The sequence below is a fragment of the Electrona antarctica genome (assembly GCF_951216825.1).
Source record: "Electrona antarctica genome assembly, chromosome: 11".
Taxonomy (NCBI): domain Eukaryota; kingdom Metazoa; phylum Chordata; class Actinopteri; order Myctophiformes; family Myctophidae; genus Electrona; species Electrona antarctica.
In genome coordinates, this window is record NC_136792.1 from 8272236 (window position 1) to 8297077 (window position 24842).

The window sequence follows — 24842 nt, forward strand, 5'->3', positions numbered from 1 at the left end:
TTTGCTTTAGCACAGAAAGAAAAATAAATTCACTTAGCCAAACAATCTTTCAAGTTTTAGCCGTAACGAGAGAGAGAAAATGATTGCTGCATCACTGCTGAGAACACAAGAGTCACAATTTGGCATCAGCTCAGGCCTTTGACAGAGTTAGTTATTGCCACCAATGATGGAGTGCCACTGTGCAACATCCACCTTCTAACAGATACAAACCAACACTACACACGTCAACTGAACAGCATACCATATAGCTCACTTCTACACATTCAAATGATATCGTCAATCATCATCTGCATACAACCGCAACCCTACAGAAACATACAGGACATGCACACTATAAAAAAAACCAATGAAACCAAGAATACTACTGTAAAATTGGTTACTCTGAAAATCTTGTATTTAAGAGGTATTTTTTTTCAATAGTCTAGAATTCAGTTCAAAGACCATCAAGGAAATACTTTCTTAGTTGGGAGTTGCCAGCATTGCTTCTCTAGTAATCAGTGGCGTGCACAGACATTTAGAGGGGCAGGTGCTCAAGTGAGAGAAGGGCACTTTGTGCAGCGCGTGGAACCGGCCGGTTGCCTTAGTGTGAGATAGATTTTGGGGCCTAAATAATATATTAGAAGCTTTTTTATCAAGAATTGATCAATGTCACCATGATCTACATACTTTACAGTGTGCACTGGGGGGGGGGGGGGGGGGTTAAAAGGGCACATTTGTCCAGAGGGAAAAGGGCAGGGTGTTTGGTTCCAGGCTACACACACACAGTCACACACACACACACACTCTAACTTGCTCGCTCGCTCACTCACTAATTCACTCACACGCTCACTAACACCCTCTAGTGTCCATCTGTGCACGCCACTGCTAGTAATTTCTACATACAGTGTACATGTAGGCAATTCACACTTTCACAGTCCAAGTCTGACCCTTCTACAAGGAATTCAGAAAGCATTCTGGTCTCTTAGCGACATCTTTATCATTAATGAACAGTTTCACATTGAGAGCAAGATGATCTTACTTTAAAGAAAATGTTTAACACAAGTATTGTATGGAGCACAAACAGCAGTGAAAAGCCTACTACACATTTGATATGTTTATATACGCAGAACAATTATAGTATACATTATTTTTATATATGTACATCACATGTAAACGTCTATACACTTTTATACACGTTATAACACATGGACCTATACGAACTGTTGAGGTGCTTTGCTAAAGTCACGGAAATATGAAACAGGAGACTGCTGTCTCCCTTTGGCCTCCATGAGGCAGAATAGCGCATGTTAAACACACTGTAGAATTAGTGTTTAGTCTATAATCTCTTTCTTTTGGGGCTTTTTCTTTGTCCCATTTCGGTATATGCATTCATCCTCCTCTGTATCTTTTGTTTGTTTTGGTTGTATGTGCAAAATAAACCTAAGTAAACCTAAACAGGCACATGGGAAGGGCATTTGCCACGAGTCACCGAAGGGCCCTGAGGGCCCCTTTGCAGCAGGAGACCTCAAAACACACACACATTCCGCCGTAAAGCCCCAATCTGATTGGGCCACAAACACTGTAGATGCATTGATTGTTGAATAGGACAATATAAATAAGCTATTATAAATAAGCAAATATGTATGCCTTCTTGTCCAATCGTAACTGCTATGGTCTGCCAAAACCTGGAAAGAACTCTGTAAATGTATTAAAATAATAGGGCCCTTAACTCACTCAGTCCAGTCAAGCCTGCCGTCTGTAGCCTACCGATAACAAAATATAAATTGTCTCAGAAAAGTGCAGCAAGTTAGCAACCATTTCAAGTCAGAGGAAAAGCAATAGACAGAGGTCATCCTCATTTAGTCTGCGCCGGTGTCTTTGTGGAGCAAGATTTCCTACGGGTGGATCAAGTGTTTGGTCTCAGTATGCAGTTCGTTGGCAGAAGAAACATTCAGCTCTGAGGTGTTGGGTGCACATGGGTGGTGGAAAGCCCTTCCTTCCAGCACCCTGCCTCGGCTTTGGACATGACACAGTCATGTACAGTCCAGTACACCCACTTACCAACAATTAATACATAGCAAAAGTATAGCAGTCGGTGTGGGAGAGGTATTGAAATGTATAAATTGGAAAGATTGATCCTTCTTCAATCCTTCTGTTTTTTCTTTGCAGAAGACTTCAGAAGAAAAAAGGAAAAGTAATTTTTCCTTTCTTTTTTTTAAGATGCAAGTTTCATTGGATTGGTTCCGAGCATGTTGTAGACAGCAAGCGATGCACAGCGCGTTGGGTTGGTCGGTTGAATAGGTAGTTGGGCATCTTGGAGAAGAGGGCTTAGATGATCTTGTAAGACAGGTAGTCACGTATGGGTGTGGGGATGGCCATCGTCTCCATCTGCTGTGTGGATGTGAGCCGCCGCAAGGCCATGCGGCACAGGTGCTGCAGACTAGAGGTGCTACGTGGATTCTCCCAGAAGAGCACGCCGCCATCACGAGTCCTGTATTTTTAGATACAGAAATGTTCAGAATTGCAATATAAAATAATAATTTATAGTAAGATACCATGTAGTCATGAATTCCATTCTTCTCCGGTATGCATTTTACGTTAAATTCATGGTTAACCAACGTCTCTCATGCAAACACTTTCCTATGGCTTGGGTGTAAGTAACCCACCATCCAATGGGGGACCCACTTATGGGACATTTCTGTGAGAAGGCCAACGCGTAGCCAGTTACATCCACACAGATACATGTATCGAAGTTATATCCATGAATATCATCTTCTCTACCATGCTTTTCACAGTGTGAAATATAAGTGTCAGGTCAATGATGTCAAAGGTTCAGAACAAAGTCTATTGTTGCTCTTTTGCCTCAAGCAGCTGCTTGAGGCAACAACTGTGTTCCAAAAATAAAGAAATGAGTCCAGGCATTTTACTCACATGGTCTGCCGGAAAAGTAAAAATGTATCCAAGGAGACCAAAAATACAAGCCTGTCTAAAATCACAGACTGTTGAGTTTAGTTTTATTGCTTTGCTTTTATTTATTTTTCTCTATTGCTCTGTAAAGCACTTAAGGCTCATACATACTCCAGTTTTTGGTGATAGGTTATCACCGTTTTGGTTTACCCAACTTCTAGACCAATCAGTGAACGGGGTGATAGCGCCAGAGTGAAAAGACTTGTCTGATAGTAAAAACAGAGATATGGGTCTGTGTCTGCGGTGATAGCTGATCATCACCACGACTGACGTAATGGTGTAGTTTTCCAACCCTTTAAAAACTACACCGCGGTGATAAGCTATCACCAAAAACTGGAGTATGTATGAGCCTTCAGAGCTACATTTAACGTAATGAAATGTGCTATACAAATAAAGTTGTATTATTGTTATTACCACAGACTGAATCACATACTGTGTGAAATCTATCTATAAATTCCCGAAATCTGTGAGTGAGTGAGTGTGACAACGGAACTCCATATACATATATGTAATAGGCCCACAGGGGCAGCAGTGGCTCAGGGGTAGAGTTGCCGGTCGGGAACCGGAAGGTTCCCAGTTCGATCCCGGGCTCCCCCTGTGCGAATGTGTGTGTGCATGAGTGAATGTCATGCACAATCTATGTAAAGGCCTTGGATAAAGGCCCTATATAAATGCACCATTTAAGGCATAAAAGGGACAGAAAATACAGAAATGTCCATATATACGGGCATAAAAGGACACAGACAGATCGGTACAACAGGTATTGCATAACTGGGTGGACGGCATGGCGCATTCAGAATTTGCATCGTTCCCAACTTTCAACATTCCTGATTAAGCCTGTGCCTAATACATTTGTAGTATCCTACTATAAATGCGCCACGTCTCTGTGTGTGTGCGTGTGTGCGTACGTGCGTGCATGTGTGTACGGTTGTAATGCATGTAACTGGAGAACCGTTTGACCCACCCACTTCACATTCGACACACGCGTTCCACGGTGCTATGGCAACGTATATCATTAGGTTCCCAAGTTTGTATCGTTCCCAAGTAGTAACTACAAATGATACAGAGCCACCTCCATTACAGAATGCCTAGAAAGATACATGTATGTAGGACTTCTGAATGGAAAGGTTTCTTTGTGCCCCAGGGCCAGGCGTAGTCTTGAACATCATACATCGGTACGTTCTAAGAACATACCGAAGTATGATGTAAAACTAGGACAACCAGTTCTTTGCCAAGAAAACAAAAGATGATTTATCTACTTGTCACTGAAGAGACGTTTGTGTGTCAAACATCTTTGCACAATCATCAAGATCTACAAGCTCACAAAGATTGTGTGTGTGTGTGTGTGTGTGTGTGTGTGTGTGTGTGTGTGTGCGCGTGTCTTACCCTGCAGCGACAACAGCCCCATCAGTGGAGAAGGCACAGCAGAGCCCATTAGTGAGGGAGGCGATGGCCTGGGGGGCTTTATCCTCAATGTTCCAAAAACGCACCAACCTGATGGGGTGGGAGACGTAAAATGTAGTTTCATGTATAGTACAATAATCAAACTGCAAAGAAATGACGCAGATATGAGCTATGAGAAACATGTGGATACATTAAAAGTGGCTCCACCCTTTTTCTTTTCCAAAACATAGAAGAGTGAGGGTGAATGAACTTGGAATGTTTTTCATGTCTCTTCACATCTCTCTATGCTTTCCTGTCTACTACTCCGAGTCCCGACTAGTGAAAAACCCTGGAAAAAGCTCCAATAATGCGTTGCAGAACAAACATTATTTTCTAGATCGACATGCCAATAATACACCTAGGATTGCTAGATTCCAATAATACATGACATTGATGTCTTCCGATTGTTAAAATTAATTTATTTGACATAACATCTGCGGGGGGGGGGGGGGGGGGGGGCTGCAGTGTAATCAATTTATTTTCTATCCTCCATTTTGTGAAGATCTTGTTTCTCTCTCTCTGGCCTAGTGGACCATTTCTTATAAACAAGTTAGCTGGCCAGCCAACCAGCACGCAGAGGCGGAGCTTTGTTAGAGCAGGAAACCCAAGCGTCATCGGTGATTAATGGCAAGCTCATGACGGTCATGTGACTAATCCCAGTGGTGTCCTGTGGAACAGCAGCTCTCTCTCTACTCTCACACGGACACCATTAGACTCATGATGGCTTCACCAGGTCATTTAACACGGTGCTGTGAACTCGGATTTCACAGTGTTTATGTACTGTAGAACCTGGTTAGTGCCAACTTTTAATCGCAAATAAACCCCCAACACAAACATGGACAGCGGGTCACTTGTTTGGGACGGAAAACAACATGTTATTAGGAGAAGAAGGTTGAACAATACAGTCCAGGTTTACTTCTGCAGTAGTCTCACGTAGCCAGACAACTATTCCACAATCTCCGAATGCTATATAGTCTGATACTATAGCCCCCATGAGCTGAGTTAGGCCTGACTCACACCTTCGCATCTAGCATACAACATTGATGCATGCTAGATGTAAACAAAGGGTTTGTTTACATCTTGCCCCAATGCATTTCCAATGGAAGTCACATGGTTTGACACAACATTTGTGTTGTACGGCTTTCGGCTATGTTTCGACTGCCCCCCTCCCCCTCATACAAGTAACAAAAATGTTGTGTCAAACCATGTGACTCCCATTGGAAATGCATTGTGAGCTTGCATCAGTAAACAAGTCTCATGCATCAGCTATACATCAATCTGTTGTGCACGTGTGAGTCAGGCCTAAGGAAGCTGCCATTGCCGTTCACGAAAAGAATCGAAATATATTTTAAAATATCTTTACATTTTATTTTTGTATTTTCTTTTCTGCTAAGCAACAAGCTATATATGCGTAGATGATTTCTATTTATATTAGAATAAATTTGCGCGAGTGTAAAGACGAAACGGAAGTGGGGAGGAGACTCCACTTACGCTTTATCGCTTACTCATGACAGCTCTTCCGTTGGTCCAGACCAGGGGTGGGCAACTGGCGGCCCGGGGGCCACATGCGGCCCCCACCTTCACTTAATGTGGCCCTCAGGTTAATGTCAGAATACTGATATAATATTGGTTTCAGCTGTTACAATTCCACAACATGCGGACATGACACCGCTTTAATTACTTCAGTCTAAATGAGTAGCTCATTGCGCAACACAAGTATAATTAAAGGCATTTGAAATGACATAAAAATGTTAATTTTCAGGATTCCAATTCAAAAATAGCAAAAATTCAAGATTTCAATTCGAATATAGCAAAAATAGCCGATCTACAAGCTCAAAACGCGTCGCAGTGCGACGCGTTTTGAGCTTGTAGATCGGCCATTTTTGCTACGACAGTAATATATGGCCCTAGGGAGTGAGTGTGGAAATATAGTGGCCCTCTCCATCGTCAAAGTTGCCCACCCCTGGTCCAGACTGTATGATGAAGCATTTGGAAATTGCGAGAGTCAACAGTCTGGTAACGCGAGACTACTTCTGCAGCACAGCTGCTAGTACTCGGGTCCTCACCTGTCGTCGGTGACGCTAGCAATGTGAAGGCCGTCTTGACTGAAGCTCACTGAACGCACCCAGCGGTCATTCGCACCTCCGGCGAAAATTGGCGATGGAGGGGGGAAAAGATGACTGCAGAAAAGAAAAGATGAAAAGATTTTTTTTTTTAGTTTATAACATCTACTTCATACAAGGATTCAAATCATCCTCTGAATTGATTGATTGAAATATAGACCTGATATATTGATCCCCATAGGGAACATCAGGTGTCTTAGCAGCACCAGCAGTAATCAGGAAAATCTGATTAGGTACATGTAAGATGAGAGATAAGAATTAGATAATTCATAATAATACAGTATAGTATTAGACCGATTGTTAATACTATACCGTCTTATTAGCCAGATAATATGTCATCGCTCATCTTACACAGAATGAAATGCATTTGTTAAAGCGATCATTGCGCACGTTCATGATGACACGTGAACGCTGTTTCATACGTGAACACGTGCAATGATAGTCAACGGCAGCGCGTTCATGTGTTTGGGCCCAATCCATCCCAGAATGCACTCTGTTCCTACCCGGAAGGAGGAGTGAAATCGCCTCATGCGCTTTTGAGCAACTTAATGCAAGTGGATGGGAGGAGAAATCCGGGTGCAGTCTCTATTAATATATACTCTAAGACTAATACTATGACGAAAAATGTTCGTCGACTACCTTTTCTCACTGACAAAAACTACATAATGGAATTAAAAACTAAGCCATGATGACTAAAACTAGGACTAAATATACTGTCAATGTTGTTAACAAATAAAAACTAAACGAAAATGTTAGGAAGGGACTAGTGGACAAGAGATCCAGTCATTTTACAATTGGTTGCATGCTGAAAATAGCAGACGCGTTGTGAGCTTGTAGATTGGCTATTTTCAGCAAGTGTAAAAACAGCCATTACGACGGCATCAAGGCCCGCCAAAATATATTTTAGTCGACTAAAATCTCATGATATTTAGTCGACTAAAACTAGACTAAAGCATTCCAGGTGACTAAAATGTGACTGAAACTAAAATAGAAATAAAATTTGCTGCCAAAAAAAAACAAAAAACATGTCTCACCCCAGCTCCAGCAGGACGGTGCCCTTATGGGGGTCCCACACGATGACGCGGGTGTCATAGGAGGCCGTGGCTAACAGGGCTCCGTCAGGAGAGAACTCACAAGACACCACGTCGTTGTGGTGGCCCTCCAACTTCCGGAGCAGGGTGTACTTGTCCATGTTCCACAAGAGCACCTACAATGGACGGGAAGAGAGGCATGTTATAGCTACAGAACGGTTCTGCACGGACACACGCAGACTTAAAGCTGCTAGAAGCAATATTATGGCAACATTAATGACTTTTTCTTTTGGTATTCAGACAGCCAGCAATGGGTAAAACACCCCGACTAATTTTTTTTGGGAGCATTTTACTCATTGCTGGCTGTCTGAATACCAAAAAAAAAAAGTCATTACAATTATGACATAATATTGCTTATAGCAGCTTTAATACAAATACATAACATTATCTTACATTAGGCAAAAACATGAATTATACATGAATTATACATGAATTAAAACAGAACTGTGCAGTTATAATCAGTGTCATTTGAGAAGAATGTTTAAGCTAAAACCAGGCCAAGAAAAGATAACTGAGCACATGCTACTCCAACAGCAAGACTATGTGGCAAAGAAATGCAAGTCACTTCACATTAAACAGCTAATAATAATAATAATAATAATAATAATAATAATAATAATAATAATAATGAGATGCACATCATTGACTAAATCAACAGTGTGATTAACATTTAGACCTCAACTTAAAACCACATGAATTTTATAATTAACATTTCTAATCTCTATCTAGGCACACAGTTGAATATGCTATACATAGTTTCAATTTATACATGTGTTTAACAAAAAGTGTACAAGGAAAAATAGAAAAATAAAAACGGGTAGTAACTTATGGTAACATAATGTTACTCCACTGGTTTCCCCTTTTCAGAGATTTACAATAGGCTCGCGTCTCCAGCAGAAGCCTACAAAAGAGACAGATGCTGCAAGAGAAAAGAAACATTTGATGGCCAAAAGGTTGATACCTTTGGCAAAGCACACACTCTCTCACACACACACATCTGTATAAAAATTATAATCACTAGATGCATTTGTTCTTCGGCTATGGTTTTTGAATGTTAATACTGTATTTGCTCCAGTGCAATGCATAATCAGATTTAAAAAAATATATATATGTATATAAACACAAAATAAAAATATATATTAAAATGAGCAATTGCAATGTTTACACCTTGAAAGTACCAACAGCGAATACACTACTGAAAACAGAATACATTTCTTTAGTTGCTTTGAGCACTGTAAACATTGCAAAAGAGCAAAAAGTGCTAAATAACTTGAGATATGCACGTGTCAATGTTTACCCATTACCCATCCCTCTAACTGCAGTGTGAAATGAAAAGGTTCCAGTGCTCACGTTGACTGCCTGCATTCCAATCCATCGACACCCTTCAATAGCCTGACCAATATATCCATTTGAGTTCTCTTTTTTGGTTCAATCAGTATTGGTAATTAATTATGATGGGTCCCTTCTTTTTTTGGTGGTAATCATTTTTAGGGACAACTTTCGATGGGCTTGCTGCATTCCACCATTGCTTTCAATTGGGAAAACAAAACACGCAAATGCTAATCTTGAAAACAGACTGAAGGATTAGAGGTGGTAAAGTTACCACAAGAGGGACATTCCAAAGCCACTAGCATTGTTTTTGCCATGCTTGAGAGTGTATGGTACAAAAGCAGACATTTATAGATACAGGCAGTTTGCCGAAGCACAAAGAACTCCTTCATTTCTTATTCATGTCAACAAAAATCTATGCCCTGAACACTAATTCCATTATACAAAAAGAGGCTGACCAGGCAGACCGAGACTCACTAGTATGGGTGTGGTGCTAATTCACACAAACCATAAGCACACATACAGACCTAGAGTTAAAGGAGAATTCCATACTAGAAGGCTTTCTTACCTTTATTTGTAGTTGTTACGTGCAAAAGTGCATTATTGGCTATTTGCACAAAACAACACCTGGACCTCTTTGGTGGGGAAGTAACAACTACTAATAAAGGTAAGAAAGCCTTGTATGGAATTCTCCTTTAATACGACCTACAAGCAGCTGGCTGACTAGCGTAAACTATTTATAGGAAAATGGTGCTATATTTAGTGCTAGGTTTGGAGAGAATGACATTTATACTACAAACTCACAACAGAAGAACTAATAATGGAAGCTATGGTGTGCTAACACTAGGATGGTACAAGGAGAGGTGAGGGTAGTGAGAGGTTGGTTGGGAAGGTTGTGGAAGGACAGGGGAGGGAAGGATTTTAATTGCCATTTTAACTGCTCAGTCTCAAACTGAAAATGATAAATCAATAAATAGGAGGAACTGCGACAGCAGAGGTAGACAGACACGGAGCAGCACCTACGTGCGGAAAGACCTTGTGGGTCAGGTGCCAGGTTGCCCCTGGGCACGGCCAACGGGCACAGTGCATTCCCGGTCTGCACCGGCTGCTCAATATGTCAGCGCGGCGCTCCCTTCAAAACCACTCACAAACAGAGTCCTGCCACCACCTGTGACAGGGAAAGCAAGACACACATAGTGTAGGCACACACACAGCCTAACACAGCATAGAACTCTGAGTAATGTCTGCCTGTTGGTTACTGCCATGTTGTGGCTTCCAAACACGTAGATATAGAAAAATTATATTGTGGTCAAAAGGCTCTCATAGGATTTAATCTGAACTATGATGATATACCACGTTTATCAGAGTCTATTACTGGATTATATTATCAACAAATTGCAGCTTTTCGTTTTTGGCCCGAGTACTTTAAAATAAGTCTCACTCTCACAACAACGCACATTTGTTATGAACTAGGTGGATCAATTTGAGGGGATATCAAGTTAAAATAAAACAAAAAAAACTAAAATACCACAATGATAACAGTTACCTCATTCTGCATGCAAATTATATATATATATATATATATAAAAACAGGCCTCATTCCACTGCAAACCAAACCAAATAATGAGGCTGGTAGTACATCTCATGATGACACGAGCAAATTTTACTACAGGCGGGGATGGGAAAAGTGGGTGATTGGCAGCGTTTTCATTTGTTGATTCATTGAGCATATCTAGGCACAAGCAATAGCACACAGTAGCTAGCAAAACAACACCCGAAAAAAGTAAGGGAAGTATGAGGGGAACGTGTACATACCGCTTTGCCAACGCCCACAGAACACAGGATGGATGAGTCGGGGGAGAACGCACTACAGTAGACCCAGTTCTGATGCCCCCGCAGCACCTTAACCATGTTACCTAAGAGACAGCGATGACAGTAGTGTACAGTAGGCCATGATTAATAGCATGTTGGTCGGACCACATTCTTGTACAGTAGACGTTACACGTCTGACTGCGGATAATATACCATTTCAGTTGACTGTAATCACTTTGCCTTGAGCATTACTGAAACTAACGCAAATGTATTTTGCTGCTAAATATTGAGGTTTAAGATAACAGAATCCTCTTTCAGAATGTTGCGGTTGTTTTTAAAGACTTCTCGCCATACACGTTTTCTTTTAAAGGGGCCAACTATTCCATGCATGGCCCTCACTGGAACAGAAACTAACGCAAATGTATTTTGCTGCTAAATATTGAGGTTTAAGATGACAGAATCCTCTTTCAGAATGTTGCGGTTGTTTTTAAAGACTTCCTCGCCATACACGTTTTCTTTCAAGGGGCCAACTATTCCATGCATGGCCCTCACTGGAACAGAGAACAATCGTGACCATGATCTTGGAATGCTTGGGGGAGGGAAGGGGTATGTGGTGTATGTGTCATGCATGTTTTGCCATCTCCTAAGTTACCAAATGTATAGACAATTTACAATTTACAATTTAGGCATTTAGCAGACGCTCTTAATCCAGAGCGACTTACATTAGGCAGGAACAAAAGTATGGGAATACAACACATATATAAAATGCATTTATCAAGAAACATGCGTAAGCTAAGAACGTAACTAGAACATATCTATATAATGACACTATACATATTAACTATGAATATATACTATACTATGCTATAAATATGTAGGCTACTATGATAGGGCATGCTTGTTTGTTTCAACATTATGTACTCAATTAGGTCAAGGCTTGATTGTTTTATCAGTGCAATCCAAAGAGTTTCCTACCATCATCTTTGAGGTCCCACACGCGGAGGGTCTTATCTCTCGATGCCGAGACCAGAACGAGGCTGCCATCCGGGGCAAAGGTCAAGTCTCTGACTATGTCAGTGTGGTCCATCAAGTTCAGCAACAGCTTTCCTGCAAAGGTGATCCAAAACACCAGGTTCATTCAGAGATCATGACCCAATGCGAACAGTGCAATAACAATTAACATTTTCAAATCCCTTCTTAAAACGCACCTTTTTTCCCTGGCTTTTAATGTGAACTGATTTTAACCTTTTTAGGCACTCATGTACAGTATTATCCATATCCCACATTGGTTCTATATGATATATTTCTATGCTTGATGTATTCTGCTTTACACTTTTTGTCTTCTTGTTGTGAAGCACTTTGGTCAACTTTGGTTGTTTTAAAACGTGCTATATAAATAAAGGTTGATTTGATTTGATAACTAGAGGACAAATGCGCGTGAAAATGTTAAAACCTTCAGTGGATATTAAAATACAAAACTACTCTTCATTTTGACTGAACGTTCAAAGATCAAATGCAAGAACAAATTCGACCGACAATAATAGGATAATCTGGAAAATCCGAGGCAATGTGATTAGTAACGGAACACCCTCAGGTTAAATGAATCTACAGAGAAAGTAATATCATAATACCTGTAATTTGCCCACTTAGCTTTTTCAAAAGGCAGCTTTAGCCAGGGGAATTACAGGGGAAGTAAAATGCGTGTACTACAAGCTGACATAATAATGGCACCCAATAAAACACTTAACTAATACATTATAGGCTATAATGTATTAGTTAAGTGTTTTATTAGGTCATGTAAAACCTGCGTCAATTCTAACACAGTCATAATGAAGGAAGAGTGACGTAACAGTGAAAGATATGAACATCAGAACATACACTATAGAAATGGTCAGATCTAATCAAATATGTATTGCCAGCAGACAAGTGCTTTCTGACTTGTATTCCTGATCAGGAATACAAATCCGATCAAAGATCCAAGAGTCACTAAGCAGTGACCTAACTGTTGATTCTAACTATCAATTGGCAAACACTGTTGCAACCATCAGGCTGGTTAAAAGCCTGATGATAGGTGTTACCATGACACCCATTAGCTTGGATCGATTTCACAGTAGCCTCGGAAACCCAGACGTTTTTATTTCCAGGGAGATTTTTTTTTTCACAGTGACGCTACACCACTAGTGACCAAAATGCAGGTCAACAACAGCCAATGAGCCTGGGCCGTGGCTCAGCGGTCCAGACACCTTGGCTGGTAATCCAGTCTGGCAGTGTCATGTCATCCCCCCATCTCTCTCCCCATTTCCTGTCAGCCTACTGTCTGTCCCTCCATAAAAAAAAAATAATAAAGGCGAAAGCCACAAAAAAAAACAGCCAACCCAACAGCCAACAGCCAAAACCCAACAGCCAATGACAGCAGAGCCCTCAGACGAGCCCCCAAAAAAACAAACATGTGGTTAAGTGGTTCAAATGCTGGTGTCAGGACAGCAAACTGTTTGGCTGACGGATAAGCACTCTAGAGCACACAACCCTCTAATCTTAAAATTCTCCTACCAAACACACAAGACTTTCAGCATACAAAGAGTTTTCAGCAGACCGCCACTCTCAGCAGTCATTTACTTCAAACAATCCCCTGCATACTGAAAGACACTGTGTTTTAGTTAGAGGCATGTAACTTTGAGAAAGAAGTTATAATGGAATTTAGAATCAAAACTTCTTTTTTTTTTAAAGAATTCTATCAGGGCACAGGGGAGAGCCAATCAGCTTAGGGGCTAGGTTCAATGCCATCAGCAGCGATGAACTGCCAAGGGGCGAGGGAGTGTAAACATCATAAATCAGGTGTATCTGCCCAAAGACCAACCAATCAACTAGTAGGGCTGAAGCTGGTAATATTGCAAAAAAGCACTAGTTCTTCTTACACAGTTCTTAACTGCAGAAGGAATTACTCAATATGACAGCATCTGTCATCTGGGCAAAGCCTCAGAAACATGAGGCTTGCTCAGCTACCAGTTATGTCAAATCACATTAGTGAGGCCTCTACAACAGGGGTTCCCAACCTGTGGTGCGTGCACCCCTTGCGGCGCGCGAACACCCTGCGGTTATTTAACACAAACGGCAAAATCCGGTAAACACTGTTGTAAGGAGATGTATAGAGCAGCTGCGTGTCTCTCGGTGCAGTGACATTCTGTGATTTATAATCATTCCATAATCATATTAAAATGCTCCTCCTCACCTGTGTACACATCCCAGATCTTGATGCGACCGTTGCTGAGACCCGTTGCCAGCAGCAATTTGTGCTGGCCAAACTTGAACCGGTGCCACTCGATGTTGACACAGCGGCTTTGCTTCTCTGGCACCGAGGAGCCAAAGGCCATGCCCCAGACGATGTCGCCACAGTCAATGGTGTGTTCACGTAGCTCGCCCGGCGCAGGAACCACGTCTCCGCCGTCGTTGTTCTGACGTGACGAACGCCGCGAACCTGCTCCGTTGGTGGCCTCGGCTCCCGGAACTCGAGAGCTGGATGGAGCAACGGATGATGGTGGGGGAGAGGGGGGTCAGAGACACAGGAAAATTGAGGTTGAGAAGAGGGGGAGTTCAAGAAAAGTTTAGTAATTCTATGCAGATTACATAACATTTACTTATTCAATACAGAGGACACTGTTTTGTTATTATTATTATTATTGTTGAATTTAAGTTTTTTTTTTTTTGCATTTATTTGATACTGGAAAGAGACATGAGGAGAGAGAGTAGTGGCATTGATATACAGCTAGTGGTCAAGGGCAGCCCGCCTGGGAATTGAACCGGAGACCCACTGGTCAGGACATTTTTCACATGTGCCCTAACCACGTTGCTATCGGTTCTCCCCTAGATAACATGGGTCATTCTATGCAGAAGACACCCAGAGTGTAAGAAAGTACAGCATGTAAAGCATACAGTACATGTCAGAAATTGAGCAATCCACCAGTGTGACACAAGAGGTTATGAGGTGAAGTGCGTCATCCAATGTACTATTTTACACACACATATGATGTTATCATGAGACAACTTGTCCCCTGTGGCTGGATTGAGATTAACCAGCAATGACAAATCCAAACAATGCAAGTTTATGTAAGGAAACTGAAAGTTCAAAATTATGTAAACACAGAGATATTAGTATGATCCACTCCTCTGCTCTCTGCCACTACAGTGTTAGTCTCTCGAGACATACTGTTCATTTGCAGATGGGCCCCCAACATACCTGGGGAACAACGAGCACTTGTTCCACAGAAACACAGCAGATAATACTAAGCCATGTGTCTTTGGCAGTGCGAAGCACAGCTCAGCCTCATTGCACTTCCTCTTTTCTTTTGGGTGGAGATTAACCATGAACTTCCAGAATACTCTTGAGGAGCTTCACGACTGAGCAGTTTGATACAGTGACTTTATGTAATCATCCCAATTCACTGAGTCACTTCCTCAGTCTTTTACCATGATCTTTTTTTTTTTAAAGATTTGTTTTAGGCTTTTCTGCCTTTGTTGATAGTATCAAGTGAAGATATGTAGACAGGAAAGCGGGAGAGAGAGAGAGAAGGGGAGAGACACGCAGCAAAGGTCGCCATGAACGGGACCCGAACACGCAACGAGCAGTCAGGCCAAAGCCTATATGGGGAATGCGCCTGGACCACTTGGCCAGCGGGCGCCCCATACCATGATCTTAACAGCTGTACAAGCTCACACATTAACTGATAAGGTGTTAACATCGTCAAGCTGTTAAGTTTTCATTTCTCTTGCCAAAACTTTTCCAGATCCGTAATAATAAATAATACTCATTTCTGTTGTAGATTTTAAGAAAAGACAAGTACAGCAGCTAAAAGTGATTCATGTGTGGGCTACAGCAGTGGCTTTGGCATAATGCTGTATGCCTTTGTTAAGGTGCAGAAAGTCGAGACATGGCCAATGGAGCATGGAGCCCTCTGCTTCTCAAGGACCTGACAATGAGCACGTTTCAGCACACATGTTTCTCATTCACTGTCTCAGTGTTTCCCCTAGCCAGAAATTGATGCAAGCGTGTGTGCACGGGTACGCACGGTTATTTGCCTTTGTTTGGCCAATTCGCGGCCACCTACTAAGAATCATACTGTTGTGGCTGGTCATGATTCCGATTGTGTGGTGGCCCGCCACACAATAATGCATATAGGGGAAACACTGACTGTCTGCTTTCCTCTCTGTTACAATCTCTGCCAGTTAAACTCAATTATCAAATGTAATCCTGGGCTCTACACTCCCTCCGCCAACCTGAGGAGAGCAACGGACTGACCTCATGCTTCCTTCTATGCATGAGGAGTCCACACCGTTTCTTTTCACCCGACAGGGGGGAGTTTCCCCGGCTGGACGTAGCGCGTGGAAGGAACACGTTATTCCAACCAGTTCCTTTCCCCTCCATCAGGCAGGGGCGCCTGATGGATGCATGTTTTACAGCAGTTGACATAAAACCCCCACAATAACAATAACACTGCAGTAGGAACTAGGAACTTGAATGTAAAGAAAGCACTTACAAATCTTTCAGGCATTTTGTCCAGGGAATGAGCTTCACTATGCGATGCCCTTGAGACCAAGCGAAGTAGGAACCATCGGGTGCGAAGGCTACAGTCCAAGTCTCTCGACCAGTCTTCTGGTCGAAGGCAGCGACAGGGGCCAAGAGTTCACCAATGAACTTCGCCGTACCTGGACAAAAAAAATACATTGTTTCACATTTCGTGATTCAGACCAACTTCATAATTCTACATCAGTAGGTCTCAACATGAGGTCTGGGGACCCCCCGGGGTTCTTGGGTGTGTTCCAGGGGGGTCCCCAGCTGAATGATAGATTGGTAATCTTCACAATCATTACATATACAAGGAAATAACTAGTAGAAAACATACAAGAAGATGGTCCTTGGCCTAATCATTAGCATTAGGCCCTAATGCATATCAAATTGTGGGTCCTTGAAATTAAAGAATCAATGTCTCTAGAAGATAAGATTATCTAGAGTCTAGACATTGAGCCACGGTTTATAGTCTACCAAAGGTGTGCTACGCACATATTTCCCAGAGAAGGTCAACAACAGAAATGCTGCCAGCCTGCCTCAGTAGAAAGAATGGCTCGGCTGGGAAATGTTGTCAGTATGACAATTTTGATTCTTTATTTGTTTATAATGACTTGAGCAACGTAGCCTGGTGGACTGCATATTAAAACGAAAAGATGATGCAACTTTAATTACTTTTGAATTGCCCAGCATTTTTGGATTAACATACATTTATTCCTTCTGAGTAAGTTAAATTGTCGACTATGATGATGACAATGTGCATTGTGCAATAATGTTAACATATACAGTAGGCTACAACAGACTATTATTTCCAGATGTGTAAATTACTGCTTGCTCACATCACATACAAATTCAATACATATATATATATATATATATATCTGAATAGTAGTAGTCTATTGGTACATGGGCAATTTAGTCTGATGGCTAATTGAAAAAATTGCAGAATATACCGTATAATGCACAATTAGACTTCTCTCTCCGTGAGTCATGCTGCAGTGATCGAGTGACAACACACTGGTGGTGTACATTATAGGAAATGTGGGGGAGGGTAGACTATGATCCCCCGGGCGTTTTCATCAAAATATAGAAGGAAATACTATTGTCAATTTCACACTCAAAATGCGGTATATACAAAGATCCCACAGTTATGATAATAACACCACAATAATGTATGTATCCCACAGACTGCACATTACAGCAGCAACAACAACAATCGCCTCCCTTCCAAATCAGCAAAACAACACAATATGAACAAATAAATAAACAACTCAAACTTACCTATTTCATTTTCGTTTACAGAATCTGGGAAGCTGGCCATCTAAATCAGGACGGGGAACTACGAGAAAATATGTTACTGGTATAAAAACAAAATGAAATTTGGCCAAAAAAATGTAGAAAAGAAAATCTACGCAACGACTTTCTTTTTTTTGTTGGTCGTTCTCTGCGATCCTCCGTGCACGTAGTAGCCTAGCTTAACGGTAAAATTCAGACAAATGTCTGTTATGACTCGTCGGTGTGGTTGTCGTCGTCGTTGACGACAGATACCTACTGATAATACGTCCAGACGCTGCTTAAGAACTATGGTTACGGAATTATCTACTCGTATTGCATTTGGAATTTCGAAAATGTGTCTCTAATAATAATGGCATTCGGAGCGCACGGCTTCCAGTGTTATCAACGATGGGCGGGGTCTCTCATTTGTACGTCATACATAAGTTACCATGGAGACTATAGCACCTCCCCCTTATAGTAGCCCAGCCCCGCCCAGCCCTAAGCCTTCGAGAAGCGTCTGGCTTGGGAGCCACATTGACAACGAGCTCTGGCCAATCAGACGCGCGGGGCGTCACCAAGGGCGGGTCTATGTCTTAAAGCGTTCGTAAAAAGAAATCACGCTTCGGAGTCGGACAGGGTCGTGCTCCGAAAATAGCACATCTACAAGATCACACAACGCACGCTCATAGGCCCACAGGCATTTTAAGTAATCAAGGATGGTACTGGGCAAAAAAAAGTCACCGCATCAAAGGCATGGGGAGAGAGTATGTTTTGCACTCCGTCCGTCCGTCCGTGTGTGTGTGTGTGTGTCCGTCCGTCCGTCCGTCCTTCCGTCTGTGAACAGCTAATCTCCGGCACCGTTAACCCGGTCGATGCCAAATTTTGCACTCACACTCCCTGGATGCCAACGGTGAACCTCTGCCCCAAAATTTCCAGAAGGGCCTGTTATAGCGCCACCAGGAGGCCGATTTGTGCAAAACAAGTTTTTGGACAGTACACCTACAGATTTTGTCCAAACATCACGCAAATTGGTACACAGTCTCTCTAGAGCCATTCAACGAAACTGGTCTTTCAGATTTCTCAGAATCCATCCTGATTGGCTAAGATTGGCTTCCAAAGTTCGCAGGAGTGCTCAGTTTCAAACAAAATGCTGCAAATCATGAACACATCGTGTGATTTCCGTGAAATTGTGCACGCACATTCCCACTAGGCCGAGGAAGAAATGCCAAATGAACATTTTCAACTCAGCCTCATGGTGGTGCTATAACTGGCCGAATAGTGTTTTTTACATCTAACTGCACGGATCTGTGGATAACTTTGTATGCCAACTCCCTAGAGGCCAAGGAAAAACCTTTGCCTGGAATTTTTCACATCTGCTCTTTATAGCGCCACCAGGAGGCCTATATGTAAAACACATTTTCTAATATTACTCCTTCAGATTTTATCCAAATGTCACGCAAATCGGTACACATGCTCTTCATAGTCATGTGATCAAGACGGGTTTGTTTGATTTCTCATAATCCACCCTCATTGGCTACGATTGGCTTCTAAACTTTTCAGGAGTAGCCCGCTTTGTACCCGTTTTGTACAAATCGCCACAACTACTCAACGCAGCGTCCGATAGTGGTGAAACTGTGCATGCATATTCCCACTAGGCTTTGGAAGAAATGCCACTTGACAGTTTTCAAATCAGCCTCATGGTGGCGCTACAACAGGCCAAGCCGCGTCACACACACACACACACACACACAGACACACACACGTTTATATTGCTCCTAAACATTTTGCCAAACATCACACACACTCCTATCCTCCTGGTGGAGACCTGTGCCCAGAAGGGCACTTTTTCTAGTTTAAATTGTGGTCCTTGGATGGATGTAGAACACAGCCTACAAATCTAGTTATTCCAATTTTGTGGGGTCATCGTCGACATCGTTGATTTGTGTACTATGACTGAGTTTAAATTATGAGTTATGACCTCTGATAAAAGGGCATGTAGTAGAGTTCACTTCTATTCAATCATAAGTCCTAACAAAGATTTCCCAAGGACCATGTCCCACAAGTTTACAAAACAACCAGACTAGTCCATGTAATAAGCAGACTGGAAAGGTAGTGTGGCGATGAACACACAAGCTTTCAGAGAGAGAATAGACATAATATGATATAAGGAATAACTTCAGATTGAAACAAACTCAAAGACAGGTGAATATATATATAAAAAACTTTAATGGCAATGTTAATGTTTTTACAAATATAATTCACAGACAGGGTACAACACAAATATTTGAATGGCTACGAAACATCTTTAAGTATAAGAAAAGTCTTCTAGAAATAAAATAAAAGTACAACAATCACTTCAACAACCTTTACACATTTCTCAGGGGGTAATATACATACATACACACACACATGTGTATATACATATATAAATATTTCAATAAACTCATGTTCTAATCTTGCAGGTTCCTTAAAAACAATTAAAATCATATGTTAAATCATACAAATTACGGGTTACCCCACAAAAAAAACAATTCCGTTCTAGCGATGCAGGATCTTATCTTCCCGTAGTGACTTTCACGTGGATAATGGCAACACATACAGCTGACTTCCATACAAAAGGACTGTTACCCATCAGGGTTGCCAGGTTGGTTCTACCTTTACGTGAATATGGTATACATTCTTATGACAGGGTTGTGAGTGAAACCAGATGCGCACATGTGCATTGTAAACAAGTATAGTTTGTCAGAGATGGCCTGACCCCAATTCATGTACATTCATGACATGTATCGCACACAGAAAACCTAGTACAAATGCAACACCATATTTCGTCCATACCACAGCTCCTTTCCTTTCCGTTGATCGGATAGCGTCAGCATAGCTTAAGTGAGTCACATTATCAAAATAATTATCAATATTAAAAAAGGAAAATTAATGTGTAGCTAAAGGAGACACAGTCTTGAGATTACATACATACAAAGTGAAGGTCAATGAATCACACTCAAACACATCTGGTTCTGATAAAACATGTTTTTGGAGGGAAGACTACAGTACATGCGTGTGTGTGTGTTGCAGGGGTGTATAAAAGTGTAAAGATACAAAGAAAATGGTTTGCAATTTTGTAAGGAATATTAAGAGTTTTCCAGAACTGCATAATATGCCTTTATCAATATCCACATCTTTAAACAAATTAAGAGGTTCATTTTGGTTACACAAGATGATTTATAACAAATTTAACAATGAATTCAACGTTCGACTTTGAGCAAGAACCTGGTATTTTGAATGGGAAAGTTGCCTTTGTGCTTGTATAATGTCTGAAAAATTCAAAATGGAGAGCAATTGAAGTCCCTGAGAGAACATTAATTACTACACATCTCCGTGACCAGATCCAAACATCTAGCCACTTGGCATAAAACAAACAAAACCAACATCAAATACCCATGTAGTAGGCAGGTGTTGCTAGAAATTTCAGTGAATCCACTATACATTTGTCATGTATTGAATATCCAAGACCATTTACTGCTGCTTTCCACTTTTATTAATGTATATTTTGGGACACAAATATACAATAATATACAATATATTGGACCTGAAAACTGATCATGGTTCTTGCATTCGATGAGCTCTGGCTTGTATCTGAAGCAGTCTGCTGATTCAATTAATGGAATTTGAGGGAAAGCTGATGTCAGCTATTTAATGTGATTGCCTTATTTGGGCCTGACATTCTTGGCTTTAATTAGGCTCACAACACATCCTTCAATCAATCAATCAATCAATTCTGTCTGCCACTGCAATACCATCTAAGAACTGTTAATCCATCAAAACAATGGGGGCGCATCACTTTATTTAACTTCTATATTTAACACAATATGATCCCATGACATTTATAGTACTGGAACCATAATGCTATTCATGTAAATCATTTAAAAAGGCCTTTCCTTTTATCAATTGACACAAATAACACAAAACAAATAACAGTTAATAGAAGATCACAGACTGATCATTTCTTCCAACAACAGTGCCCCCTTGTGTGACACTCGTATAAGAACCCTAACCGAAAAGCAGTGTTTTCCTGCAAAAACTGTTTGAAGTCCTCTTCACTAAAATGCTGGTGGGGGGGAAATAATGATGAAATAATACGTGAACAACCAGAAACATAAATCATAATAAAACCACAATTTCATATATTAATCACAATGGAAAGAATTCTAATCAACTGAGAGCAAATTCACCTGACCTAACCTGAACTCAAAATCGACTGAAAAGGTGAATAGTTCCTCCATTTTCTTTTAGGGCTTTAGGGAAAATCAGAAGATACAATTTCAAAGAGCGTTAGGAACATTTTAGTGTAACTTGTCACCATGGCAATGTCCAACAATTGCATTCTGGACCTCATTCACCCTGGCAACCTCCAGCAACCCAAGTTATCATTATGGTCATAAACAGTTATCAGTCATTTAAGTGTAAAACACGTGTGTTCCTTCTTTAAACAGGTCAAATAATTACACAATTTACATTAATAATACTGGCATTAAGAAATATGTGTTCCCTTTCACTCAAGATGAGCTCACAATAGAAAGGTGATGAAAACTAAGGGACAGTTTGCAATATGGCAGTGTACTTTGAGCTATATTTCAGGTCCATACTATCTTGCTGAGAGCTTGTTGAGGTTTATTACAAGAGTTCTTGAAAATATGGCAGAATTAGTAGCAAATTCTAACTTTGGTGATATGATGAATGGCAGTTATCACAGGATGAGATAACTCATTATTTGGGGGGCAAAAGGTGCTGGTATTTGAGCAGGACATCCTGAGCAAGCTCTGTGTGCCTAAAAGCAGATTCTGTTACATAATTCTGTCCGCACACTGATCTTTCTGTCTGTATGTGCGTTATTCTCTGTAGGGTTTGGATACTACTACTGTACCCACTAGCTTCCAGAAAATACATTGTTTTTTTCAGTTGTGGCAGGAACTGTGGGGGTAATGTTCAGTCATGGCACAATATTATACTGTCCATTAAACAAAAAAACAAAACAAAAAAAAAGCATAGAACAGCAGCATTCTATACATTTTATATAAAGGGGTGTTGTGCACACTTTGGCTTCAGAAAGGCCAGCCTGAGGGACCTTAATCATAGGCAAACCTTATGATTTGTTTTGGACTTGGTGAAATAAAAGGAACTCGTCGCTACAACTGGTGCACCTTTCACAGCAGATGCAGATAACAAAAAAAAGAAAAACAAATATATATACTGTTAAGGACTAATGCATCATTCCTTTACATATGAAATTATATATTAACAAAGTGTTATAATACAGAGAGAATATAATGCAGTTATGGACAGTTAGAAACCCAGTGTATGGGAGGCCAAGGAGAGTTCGCATCGGGGGGGAGAGGTCTAGTTTCCTCCCCCGCCCCCCAGGGTAAGAAGACAGTCTCAAGCCTTGATTGGCTGGTATGTGTTAGAGGTGGAGGAGCCGGACAAGTTTCCAGGCCACAAACCATGGGTAATCAGCAGTCGCCATGGTACCCTGATGAGGTGCAACCAGGTAGCATCTAAAAGGCAAGAAGGGATGTATTGATTACATTTAAATGTATAGTCTAAAATGATCCATTGCTGGTATGATGTCCCAAAACACTTTAAATCAAATTAATATGCATGTGTAATTATGCCTACACTTCTGTGTATTCTGTCCAATTGAAATAGCTGGCAAAATGGCAGGTCTGTGCACTTCCCCTGTTGTGCTACTTCTGTCCCATGCAAATGTTGATTTCTTATTTTAGCTGGGAGCGAATTAAAGATTTTGACCTGGTTTTGGGTATGGGCATAGTAAGTAAGTAGCCTTGCCGAGCCATCAGGCTGTTTCTGTTGCCGTGAGGCAGCTTGATGTACAAGTACACCCCCTGGACATGACGCTAGTATGTCGCAGGGACTTACCCCCAATCCAACCCTTGATGCTGAGTGTCAAGCAGGGAGGCACTGGGTCCCATTTTTAGAGTCTTTGGTATGACCCGGCCGGGGATTGAACCCCGACCTCCCAGTCACTCCACAAGGCCACTGAGCTGCAAACAAGTTGGGCTAGTGGCCGGTACACAGAAACTCCAATATTATGTCACATTCACACCACATCACATACTGCGATTAAAACGACGCTTTAAAGCGACGCGTTGTGAGCTTGTAGATCGGCTATTTTCAGCAAGTGTAAAAACAGCCATTACGATCACTCTGCTGATTTCTGATCGTCTGCACATTTGTTAAATGCGCACACACACACACACACACACACACACACACACACACACACACACACACACACACACACACACACACACACACACACACACACACACACACACACACACACACACACACACACACACACACACACACACAACTGTGTGCCCACTGCCTAGTGCCTTAAACCTATTCAAAACTAAAATCTGCTGCCAAAAACAACACTGTTGCCAAGTTACAGCGATCCGGTGGGAAAGGGCTGTTAATTAACGGTCCTGAGTCTGACCCACTCTTTGGGAAACACAGACTTAGATCAAAGACAACTTAGAACAATCTGACAAGGAAAATGCTAAATCCAATCAATCTGACAAGGAAAATGCTAAATGCTAAATCCAATCAATCTGACAAGGAAAATGCTAAATGCTAAATCCAATCAATCTGACAAGGAAAATGCTAAATGCTAAATCCAATCAATCTGACAAGGAAAATGCTAAATCCAATCAATCGGACAAGGAAAATGCTAAATCCAATCAATCGGACAAGGAAAATGCTAAATGCTAAATCCAATCAATCTGACAAGGAAAATGCTAAATGCTAAATCCAATCAATCGGACAAGGAAAATGCTAAATGCTAAATCCAATCAATCTGACAAGGAAAATGCTAAATGCTAAATCCAATCAATCTGACAAGGAAAATGCTAAATCCAATCAATCGGACAAGGAAAATGCTAAATGCTAAATCCAATCAATCTGACAAGGAAAATGCTAAATCCAATCAATCGGACAAGGAAAATGCTAAATGCTAAATCCAATCAATCTGACAAGGAAAATGCTAAATGCTAAATCCAATCAATCTGACAAGGAAAATGCTAAATCCAATCAATCGGACAAGGAAAATGCTAAATCCAATCAATCGGACAAGGAAAATGCTAAATGCTAAATCCAATCAATCTGACAAGGAAAATGCTAAATGCTAAATCCAATCAATCGGACAAGGAAAATGCTAAATGCTAAATCCAATCAATCTGACAA

The 24842-nt window shown here is 41.2% G+C and overlaps 2 protein-coding genes across 3 annotated transcripts in view; both read right to left on the reverse strand.

The window, feature by feature from the left end:
* Nucleotides 1-331: 331 nt before the first annotated feature.
* Nucleotides 332-17999, reverse strand: wsb1 (WD repeat and SOCS box containing 1). Its single transcript, XM_079514842.1, has 9 exons — nt 17586-17999; nt 16276-16444; nt 13974-14257; nt 11720-11851; nt 10748-10848; nt 7547-7719; nt 6456-6569; nt 4333-4440; nt 332-2470 (listed from the first exon to the last, which is right to left on the reverse strand). The coding sequence occupies exons 1-9, from the start codon at nt 17623-17625 to the stop codon at nt 2308-2310; spliced, it is 1284 nt and encodes a 427-aa protein (XP_079370968.1). The 5' UTR covers nt 17626-17999; the 3' UTR covers nt 332-2307.
* A 2683-nt stretch (nt 18000-20682) lies between these two features.
* Nucleotides 20683-24842, reverse strand: part of cuedc1b (CUE domain containing 1b) — a 41640-nt gene continuing 37480 nt past the window's right edge. For both annotated transcript variants that reach the window (XM_079514225.1, XM_079514224.1), the window contains exon 11: nt 20683-23131. In XM_079514225.1, the coding sequence (XP_079370351.1) occupies nt 23131 (1 nt within the window). In that variant the 3' untranslated portion in view covers nt 20683-23130. The remainder of the gene's footprint in view (nt 23132-24842) is intronic.